Source organism: Gorilla gorilla, chromosome 21 (genome assembly GCF_029281585.2).
Source record: "Gorilla gorilla gorilla isolate KB3781 chromosome 21, NHGRI_mGorGor1-v2.1_pri, whole genome shotgun sequence".
Lineage (NCBI taxonomy): Eukaryota > Metazoa > Chordata > Mammalia > Primates > Hominidae > Gorilla > Gorilla gorilla.
Genome location: NC_073245.2, coordinates 10570699 through 10581758, shown reverse-complemented (window position 1 = coordinate 10581758; position 11060 = coordinate 10570699). Strand labels below are relative to the sequence as shown.

General features: G+C 52.4%; 1 protein-coding gene across 1 annotated transcript; it reads left to right on the top strand.

Annotated features, from left to right (window-relative positions):
- The first annotated feature begins 361 nt into the window (after positions 1 to 361).
- On the top strand, positions 362 to 7282 carry SRXN1 (sulfiredoxin 1). Its single transcript, XM_004061644.5, has 2 exons — positions 362 to 887; positions 4978 to 7282. Exons 1-2 carry the CDS (start codon positions 606 to 608, stop codon positions 5179 to 5181), a joined length of 486 nt encoding a protein of 161 aa, XP_004061692.3. The 5' UTR covers positions 362 to 605; the 3' UTR covers positions 5182 to 7282.
- The last annotated feature ends 3778 nt before the right edge of the window (positions 7283 to 11060 follow it).

The window sequence follows — 11060 nt, the reverse complement described above, 5'->3', positions numbered from 1 at the left end:
TGTGTCTCAGTCTCCTCTTCTGTAAAATGGGAATAACAATCACACCTTCCTTGCAGGGTTGTTTTAAGGTTTAGATACGTTAATACACGTGCAAAATGTTCGGAACGACTCCAGACACAGCCAGCGCCAGACTGGAAGTGGAGCCGTCGGTGGGGATCATAACCTCGCTGGCTAGGAACCCCAGCAGCGGGGCAGCAGCGCACCGCGGGCTTTGCCGACTCATCCCGGCTGGGCAGGTCCGCCGCGCTCCCCGCCCCCGCCCCCGCCCCCGCCCCCACGGCCTAAGTCAGCCCCGCCGGTGCGTCACCCGCGCCCCTCCCGCCCCGCGACCTGCAAACTCACCCTGAGTCAGCCCGCCCGGGCGTTTCCACTCCCCGGGCGTTTCCACTCCCCGGGCGTTTCCACTCCCCGGACGCCGCGCGGCGGAGGGGAGGCGAGAGGCGCCCCCCGGTGGAGAGCCGGAGCCCCGCGCGAGTCTGGCCGCACCTGGCGAGCGGAGCCGGAGTCGGGCTGGGGACCGCGGGGTTGAGGCCGGACCACGGCGGGGTCGGGGGAGAATCGCGCGCCGCCCTGGCACGGCCCCCCCCCCGGCTGCGCGGAATGGTATGGCCCGGCCGGAGTTAAGGCCGGGGGAGGCGGCGAGTCCCGCGGCGGCGGCGGCCACGGTGGCGGCGACGATGGGGCTGCGTGCAGGAGGAACGCTGGGCAGGGCCGGCGCGGGTCGGGGGGCGCCCGAGGGGCCCGGGCCGAGCGGCGGCGCGCAGGGCGGCAGCATCCACTCGGGCTGCATCGCCGCGGTGCACAACGTGCCGCTGAGCGTGCTCATCCGGCCGCTGCCGTCCGTGTTGGACCCCGCCAAGGTGCAGAGCCTCGTGGACACGATCCGGGTGAGGCCTCGGGGAGTCCAGCCAACCGGAGGGAGGGCTTCGGAGGAGGGAGGTTGCCGGAGGAGGGAGGTCGCTGCGATGGACGCGAGACGGACTGGTTCCGGGCTCAGCCGGAGCTCAGCATCTGCTGTGTGACCTTGAGCAAGTAGCTGGGCCTCTCTGGGCCTCTGTTTCCTCACTTGAGCAAGGAGGGAATTGGACGAGATAATTAAAGTAGTGATGATAACACTTATAACGCTAGTGCTTGCGGTGGTCCAGGAACTGCAGAAAGTCCCTTAGTTTCCTATGCCAGCCCTAGGAGGTAGATAGTGTCTCTTTTGCAGATGAGAACTGAGGCAGGGAAGATTTCAGCGGCTTGACTAATCAGGCGCTTAAAAAAGTGACACGGCTGGAATTCACACCCAGGCAGCCTGGGCCCCACTGCCCAGCACATGGCCACCGCACTACCCGGAGATAAGCCGTGGGCTCTCATGGCCGTGACAATCAGTGACAGTGGGACTAGGTGTGTCATATCTGCTGGGAGGCCCTTGTCTGAATGGGAAGTGGGAGAGGTCAAGGGTCAGCTCCACCACTGAGGGAGGGTGTTAAGAATGCCGGAGTGATTCTGGCAGGAACTTGGGTCGGGGGCCCCGCAAGAACAGGTGTCAGGTTAGGCCTACATAACGTTGTGTCCCCTTCCCGCTGACCCTTGGAAGGTGAGCACATGAGATCCCTAAGCCCCACCCAGCACCTCTACAGCCACCCCCGATAACTTTCAGTCCTAGTATTTACACTAGTGTCCTCACTGCCTGGAGCCACTTCCCCAGACAACCACAGGGCCTGCTCCCCTGCCTGGTTCAGCTCTCTGCCTCCTTGATCACCCTTGGTCAGGGTCACTGGCCTCTCTAGCTCTCCCCTTAGCCCGAGATGTTTTTCAGGATACCACTTATGTCCACCAGAAATTATATTATACATTTATTTGTGTTGCATTTTATTTTCTGTCTTCCTGACCTCACGTGCAATCCACAAGGGCGAGGACCTCGTCCCATCTTGTCTGTTGCCACAATAGTAGCACGGCGCCTGGCTGAGATGGGAAGGGATCTGCCATGCATGCCCTGTCCCACCAATGGGCTTTTTCTCCTGTTGAGAACCTCTTCTATCTCTGCCTTGTCGTTTCTCACTCTTCCTCGGTCTTCCTGTCTCAGTGTCAGGATCTTCCCTGACCATCCCTACCGGGTTAGGAGCTTCTGTGGGCCTGCAGCCACCTGTGTGCCCACCTGCATAGCTCTGATCTCACTGGCTTTTTTTTTTTTTTTTTTTTTTAAGACATTGTCTGGGTCTGTCACCCTGGCTGGAGTGCAGTGGCACGATCTTGGCTCACTGCAACCTCCACCTCCCGGGTTCAAGCCATTCTCCTGCCTCAGCCTCCCAAGTAGCTGGGATTACAGGTGCCCACCACCACGCCTGGCTAATTTTTGTATTTTCAGTAGAGATGGGGTTTCACCCTGTTGGCCAGGCTGGTCTGAAACTCCAGACCTCAAGCGATCTGCCCACCTCGGCCTCCCAAAGTGCTGGGATTACAGCCCACTGGCTTTTAACGTCCTGTTTAGACACCTGCCTTCCATGCTAGAACCGTAGGCTCTGAGGGCCAGAACCAGCTCTGCCTTTGCTTACATACACCTGTATTAGTTTTCTGGGGCCACTGTAAGTTACCACAAAGTTGATGGCTTAAAACAACACAGATTTATTTATGCTCAGAAGTCCAAAATGGGTCTCACTGGGCTAACATCAAGCAGGGCTGCACTATTTTCTGTAGGCTCTAGGGGAGAATACATTTCCTCGCCTTTACCAGCTTCCAGACGCCACCCACACTGCTTGGCTTATGGCCTCTTCCTCTGTCTTCAAAGCCAGCAACATCAGGCCAAGGCCTTCTCACATGGCATCACTCTGGCCTCTTCCTCTACTTCCTCTTCCTCTACTTCCTCTTCCAGTTTTAAGGACCCTGATAATGACATTCGACCCATCTGGATAACCTTGGATAATTTCCGCATCTCAAGATCCTTACCTTAATTCTGTCTGCCAAGTCCCTTCTCCCATGTAAGGTAACACATTCAGAAGCATTCGGGCGTGGACATCTTTGGGAGCCATCATTCTGGCCATCCACCATCGTGCCTCCAGTACCCAGCACAAGGCCTGCCTGGCACGGCTGCCCCCCTTAGTGCTCCACTAATGCCCGGTTGGCATCAGCTCACTGACTCTTCATCAGCAGCCCTCTAGGATGTTTTATTCCCAGTTTACAGGTGAGGAATGGTGTTCAGAGGGCTGTGTGCCCCAGCTGCTGTGGAGAGGAGCCGAGATCCAAAGTCAGGTGTGCCAGGTTCCAGAGCTCAGGCTCGTGACTGCTGCACCTTACTGCTGAATAATCATTTGTGGAATCATGAGAGAGAAGCCGTGGACCAGCAGCAGGAGGCCTTCCACGCCACTCACACTTACTGGGGTCTCCCCAGAGTGCTCTACCCTGCACCCATCCTGCCCCAGACTTTCCCTGTTGAGAGGCTGACCTACTCTCCACCTGGCTGTGCGGGCCCCTGACAGGAAGTCAACTTACATTCTCCCTGTTCTCTTGCCCTTGGATTCACCCCTTCTGCCAGACCCCTTGGACCTGCCCCGTAAATGTGTCCCAAACCTGTCTACCTCTCCCTGTCCCCACCACACCATCATCCAGACCAGCACCTTCTGCTGAATACCTGCAGAGGCCTCCCGTCTGTCTTCCAGCCCTGTGCCCTGTCCACCCTGCCAAGTCTGTTCTCCTGTGACAACTTTCTAGAATGTGCATCAGATCATGTCACCTTCCCCTGTTGCAAACACTCCAGGGCCCACCCACTGCTCTCAGAAACAGACCTGCACCGTCTGGCTCCTGCTGGCCTTTCTGACCATTCCTTGAGCCCTGGAGTCCACTCTAGTGAACTCCTTGCTGTGCCTCCTACACAGTGAACGTGCCCTGGTTTCAGGTCCTTTGCGTTTGCTGTTCCCTTTGCATGGAACGTTCTTCCCTCAGGTCATACACAGCATACATTACTGAGCACTTTCCATGTGCCAAGCATGGTTTGAAGTGCTTTATATATATTAACTCATTTAACCCAAAAATTCTATGAGATGGATCTGTTATCTCCATCCAATTTGATGGATGGGGCAACTGAGGCACAAAAAGATGAGTTGCCCAAGATCACATAGCTGTTAAGCAGCAGAGCTAGATTTGAACCCAGGCAGTTGAGCTCTTAATCGAAACTATTCCACTTATCTCTTTTTTTTTTTTTTTTTTTTTTTGAGATGGATTCTCGTTCCATCGCCGAGGCTGGAGTGCAATGGTGCGATCTCAGCTCACTGCAACCTCTGCCTCCTGGGTTCAAGCGATTCTCCTGCCTCAGCCTCCTGAGTAACTGTGATTACAGGCATACACCACCATGCCCAGCTAATTTTTGTATTTTTAGTAGAGACAGGGTTGTGCCATTTTGGCCAGGCCGGTCTCAAACTCCTGACCTCAGGTGATCCACCCGCCTCGGCCTCCCAAAGTTCTGGGATTACAGGCATGAGCCACCGTGCCCGGCCCCACTTCTCTATCTTTCCAAGTACTCTGCTTCATTCTTACCTCAGAGAGGCCTCGTGGACCCCATCTCTGTCCTTTCACCTGTGTTATTGTCATTATAGCATTTGTCACTCTAATATTTACTTCTTGTTCCATCTGCCCCACTAGACTGGAGCCCCTTGAAGCCAGGGCCTGATTCAGTCACATTCCAGCTGTACCGTATTCCCAGGGTCTACAACAGGGCCAGATGGATAGTGTGCATGTGGTGTGCTGATACATGTGTGGGAGAAATCCCTGATTTGTAGCATCTGTCCATTTCTCTGGTGTAAATACTCTCCCATGGCTGATTTTCAAGCTACAAGGTGATGTCGAACAGCTCACAAAATTCCTGATAATTAACAGTTGTCTCTCACAGTAGTCCAGTGTGATCACCTTATAAGGAGCTCAGCACAAGTGGACAAAGTCTGCTTTACAAACTCTCAAGCCTTGTACCATGTCCATTGACTCTGTGCCTCTTCTCCCCAGGAGGACCCAGACAGCGTGCCCCCCATCGATGTCCTCTGGATCAAAGGGGCCCAGGGAGGTGACTACTTCTACTCCTTTGGGGGCTGCCACCGCTACGCGGCCTACCAGCAACTGCAGCGAGAGACCATCCCCGCCAAGCTTGTCCAGTCCACTCTCTCAGACCTAAGGGTGTACCTGGGGGCATCCACACCAGACTTGCAGTAGCAGCCTCCTTGGCACCTGCTGCCACCTTCAAGAGCCCAGAAGACACACCTGGCCTCCAGCAGGCTGGGCCATGCAGAAGGGATAGCAGGGGTGCATTCTCTTTGCACCTGGTGAGAAGGTCTGACTCTGGGCACCCCTCTCACCAGCTACAAGGCCTTGGACTCACTGTACAGTGTGGGAGCCCCAGTTCCCACCTCTGTGACAATAGGATCATGGCCTTACCCTTGAAGCATTACTGAGAAGGTGAAATGAGAACAGAGATGGGCTTGAAGAGCCACGTGCTGCCGGCTCCAAATTCCCAAGGACAAGGATCCCTCTGCATTTTTGTCTATGTAACCTCTTATGTGGACTACATTCAGCTGCAAGGAAAGGAAAACCTTGATTGCAGTGGTTTAAACAAACAGAAGATTGTTTTTCCACATAGCATGGATTCTGGAGATGGGTGGCTAATGGTATTGGTTCAACAACTCCACGAAGGTAGGGGTCACATCTTGGATCCTTTTGCCTTAATCTCAGTGCTCGTTACTTCATGGTCCCAATATGGCTGCTGCATCCCCAAGAATCATGTCTGTATTCAAGGAAGGAGGAGTGGAGGAAGAGGAAGGGCCAAACTAGCTGGACCTGTCACCTTCTGTCAGAAAGTAAAACCTCGTCAGAAGTCTGTTTCCTGCTCTCTCCCTCTGCATATTTTCACTTAGATGCCCTTGGCCCGAGCCACCTACCATTGCACCTCTAGCTGCAAACAAAGCTAAGACAGCAGGGAACAGAATTGTCATGGCTGAATAGACCAATCGTGTTCCATCTACTGAGACTGGCACACTGCCTCCTGCAATAAAACTGGGATCCCATTACCAAGAGAGAAATGCAGAATTGTGTACCAGTTAGCTTTTGCTGTGTAACAAACCATCCCCAAACTTGGCAGCTAGAAACAAACCCTGTATTTTCCCACAATCCTATGGGTTGGCAATTTGGGCTGGGCTCAACAGGGCAGTTCTGCTGCTCCCACCTGGGATCCCTCATGGAGCTAAGGTCAGCTGTTACCTCAGCTGGGCCTGGATGGTCTAGGATAGCCTTACTCACTTGCCTGGCAGGTGACAGGCTGTTGGCTGGAATTGCTTGGTTCTCCTCCATGTGGCCTCTCCAACAGGCTAGCTCAGGCTTATTCACATGATGGCTTCAGGATTCCAAAGACAGTAAGAGTAGAAGCTGAAAGACTTCTTGAGTTCTTGGCCTGGAACTGGGACTAGGACAGTGTCACTTCTGCTAAGTTCTTTTGGTCAGAGCAAATCACAAGGCTTTGCCCAGATTCAAGGGATGAGAAACAGACTACATGTCTTGATGAGGGGAACCACAAAGAGCTTGTGGCCATTTTTCACCTATCACAGATAATTTTGGATGGGTATTTATTTGGATAAAGGTATTTCCCTCTTCCCCCTTTCTCTCTGTCTCATGGGGCCTCACTCTGCCAAGTCGGAAGGCACTAAGACATTGTCCTGGCCCTCAGGGTGTAGGGGAAGAGGTGTTGGGGCAGGAAGTGAGTCTCTCCATGGGCTGGACCCACTGTAGTAGGGGTACCTCCTTGTCTGCACTGGTGGTACGGGGTTAGGCCAGGTAGGACATTCCAGAGGGGCTTCTGAAAACCAAGAGTCCCTGGGGAAAGGGAACAGAGTGAGGCAGGCCTTGTTCTCACTGCCTTCTAAGGGAACTTGGTCACTTGGCACTTTTAAGCCTCAGTTTCCCCAGTTCAATAATAAGGACAAGAGCTTTTCCCATGCATTCTCTTTCCCCGGGAAAGTTGACTGAGGTGACCAGTAATAGAATTGAAAAGGGAGAGTGTCCTCAATGCAATGTGGCATCCTGGATTGGATCTTGGAACAAAAACAGGACATTAGTGGGAAAACTGGAAATCTGAAAAAAGTCTGAATTCTAGTTAATATACCAATTTCAGTCTCTTGGTTTTGACAGATGTACCATGGTGATGTAAGATGTTGACCTTGGGATAGGCTGGGTGAAGGGTATGCAGGAACTCTTTGTACTATCTCTGCAACTTCTCTGTAAATCTAGTATCATTCCAAAATAAAAGTTTATTTAATTAAAAAAAGGGGGTGTGCAATTACTTTAGACCAATGGTTCAGGGTCTCAGGCTTGTTTGCTAAATACCAGATTGCTGGGCCCCACCCCACTCACTCACTTTCTTTTTTTTTCTGAGACAGGGTCATGCCCTGTCACCCAGGCTGGAGTGCAGTGGCACGATCATGACTCACTGCAGCCTTGACCTCCCGGGCTTATGTGATTCTCCCACCTCAACCTCCTGAGTAGCTGGGACTACAGGTGCACCCTTCTAATTTTTTTGTAGAGACAGGGTTTTGCCATGTTCTCTGGGCTGGTCTTAAACTCCTGGGCACAAGCGATTCTCCCGCCTCAGCTTCCCAAAGTGCTGGGATTACAGACGTGGCCACTGCCCCCGGCCCCCCAGAGTTTCTGATTCAGGCGAATTGGGGCAGCGCCTGATAATTTGCTTTTCTAACAAGTTCCCAGATGTTGCTGATGCTGCTGTTCAGGGACCACACGCTAAGAGCTTCTAATTTAGACTGCGTCAGTTATTTTCAAATATGGTGACTTCCCCACTTCCATCCCCAGTGGAATGAGTCTACTCATTCCCCCCAGCTTGTCGACTCATTAACTGTGTGACATTGGGCGGTTCTGTCCCTTCCCTGGGGACTTCTTCCAGGCTGTCAAATGGGTTGTGTACCCCTAAGGTTTGTAGCGAAGGTGAGGTGCCCCTGTCTTCTGTGAGTAAACTCCTCCTGTGCCCGCTGGGCTGGAATAAGAGTGAAGATGGTCGCCCCCTCCTGAAACAACTTTTCCTTCTTGCAGAGAAGACCCAGCCAGACAGCGCTAAGGGTCCTGCCAGGCACTGCGAAGGAGGCGCAGAACAGATTGGGAGTAGAGGGAACTGCTTGATCATTTAAGGAAGAGGGGCTGGGTTTTAAAGGGTGTAACCTGCTGGTAGCCGAAAGTTGCGTTTCCCTCTTACAGCAGCAGGTGGCGCTGCTCTCCTGCCCCCGCGGCAGGGCGGTCGGTCCCTCTGGCTGGCAAGAGCTGCAGCTGTGGGAAGGGGCTGGCTGCACGCGCAGGGCTGAAAGAGGCGGAATAGTTAACCCGGGTTCAGCCGGGATTTCAGCCGGGGTACGGAGTTCAGGTTCTATTTATCTGCTCTTGTTCTGTAACCTTGCGCACATGTCTACCCATTCCTGTCTATACTGAGGGTGCTGGGCCAGAGAATCTCAGGCTCAGCAAAGGTGGTACCTCCTCCAAGAAGCTTCTGGGCTCCTACTGGCTGGGCTACCGTGACCCTACGGTGTCCCTCCCCAAAAAAACCTCTGCCCCCAGGAACTTGGCTCCAGTGAAAGGCAGTATGTGCCTTCACTGCCCTGGAACCCACCCTCTTGACCGTGGTAGATTTAAATTTCTTTTTTTGTTGTTGTTTTGTTTTCATTTCACAAGGCTTTTTGTTGTTGTTGTTTTAGTAGAAATGGGGTTTCACCATGTTGGCCGGGCTGGCCTTGAACTCTTGGCCTCAGGTGATCTGTCCTCCTCGGCCTCCCGAGGCGCTGGGATTACAGGTGTGAGCCACCATGCCCAGCCATTTCACAAGTTTTATATAAGTATATTTACTTTTTAAAATGTGTTTGTTCGTTTGTTTGTGATGGGGTTTTGCTCTGTTACCAAAGCTGGCATGCAATGTTCTGATTATAGCTCACTGCAACCTCAAACTCCTGGCCTCAAGCCATCCTCCTGCCTCAGCCTCCCGAGTAGCTAGGACTACAGGCACCACCACACCCAGCTAATTTTTTTTTTTAACGTTTTATAGAGACCAGGTCTTGCTCTGTTGCCTGGGTTGGTTGGTCTCCAACTCCTGGCCTCAAGTGATCCTCCCGCCTTGGCCTCCCAAAGTATGATATTACAGGCATGAGCCACTGCATTCAGCCATATTTACCGTTTAAACATTAAAATATTAAAATGTTAAATAATTAAATATTAGAAATTTAAAATATTAGAGGCAAGCGGAAGCCCACCACAAAACCTAGTCCTGATTATTCCTTTGCCCTCTTGGGACAGTTACCTTTATGAATTTGGCATCAACCCTTCCAGACTCTTATCTAATTTAATAGTAATGAATGTGCGTTTAAGTAAAAAATGTTTTCTTTTTTTGCGCTGTTTTGCGGATTGCTTTTCTCCCTTGGCACTGTGCCCCAGCCGTCCATCCCATTCATGTGTGCCTGTCTCCCAGTCTCCCTCATTCTGGTCTGTGCCCAAATGTCACTTCTTCAGGGGCCTTCCCAACCATAGTGTCTAAAACAGCCCCCTCCCCCATCATTCCGTCCCTTTATCCAGTTTTATTTTCTTCATGGCATTTGTCACACTCTCCCAAATTTTCTTCTGTGTCTGCTTTTTTTGTTTTTTTTAAGACAGGATCTTGCTCTACCACCCAGGCTGGAGTATGCAGTGGCACCATCGTGGCTCACTGCAGCCTCCAACTTCTGGGCTCAAGCAATCCTCCCACTTAGCCTCCTGAGTAGCTGGGATTACAGGTGTGTGTCACCACACCCAGCTAATTTTTTATTTTTCTTTTGTAGAGATGAGGTCTCACAATGTTTATCAGGCTGATTTTCAACTCCCGGCCTCAAGCAGTCCTCCCATATTGGCCTCCCAAAGTGCTGGGATTACAGGTGTGAGCCACCGTGCCTGGCCAAATGTACGTTCTTAAGGCAGGACTTAATCTGTCTTGTTTATCACTGTAGGTTCAGTGCTAAGAACGATGCCTAAAAGATAGTAGTGTTAATCAATATCTGTCAAATGAATAAATTCCAGGTGAGTCTATCTCATTCTTTTTCACTGCTGCATGGTGTTCCAGGGTGTGAATGTAGCCGTTTGTTAGTCGTGATCATGTTCATGGAAGCACGGGGGGCTTACAGTTATTTGCAGCTGTGAACTGCCCCCACCATCACCCTGCTCTTTCAACTGTATACCCAGGAGTGGAGCTGCCTGGCTGATGCATACGCCAATTTCCATCTTCTAAGACCCTGGCAAATTGCTCTCCAAAGTGGTTGTTCCAAGTGCCACCCTCTCCGGTGGAGTTTGGGAGCCTATTTTCCTTCCCTGCACTCCAACCAGTACTTCTTAGCCTTGTTTGGGATCATGAACGTGGTTGAGAACACAAGAAAGCCATGAGTCCTTTCCCCAAAAATACACACACACACGTTTTGGGCAGTTTCTGGGCCTCCCTGTGTTTGATGATCTCCTTCCCTGGGGGACCCTGTATCAAATGTTTAGAAGCCTCATTATCTCACGGATGGGAACTGTGAGGCACAGGCAGGTGGCAGTGTGAACGAATGAATGAGTGAATTGATGAAAGAAAGGGCTGTCCTTTTGTAGGAGGCAAAGGAGAGCCTTGAGACCCTGACCTACCCACCGTCAGAAAAAAAAACCCCACCTATCTGGGTCACTCCAGTCCCGCCCTACCCTGGACCGGAAGGCTCCAGGGACAGGCTGCAATGGGTTCCTGGGCTCAGGCTTGGGCAGCTGCGCCTATCACCCCTGGAGAAGGCAGACCAAGCCTGGCACCCAGGGTCAAGGCAGGCAATCGGGGGAGCCACTGACTTCCCTGGGCTGAAAGAGAGTGAAACAGCCATCCCTGGGGTGAAACAGCCATCCCGCTTCCCACACAGGCATGCACTATAGGCTACAAAGCACATTTGCGTCCAGCCCCTGACTTAGCACCTCTATGGTACCCGAAGGAGAGACTGCGATTAGGGGAAGGCTGTCATCCTCCGTCGTCGTCATCATCATCACTGTAGCTCCCCTGCTTTAATTCT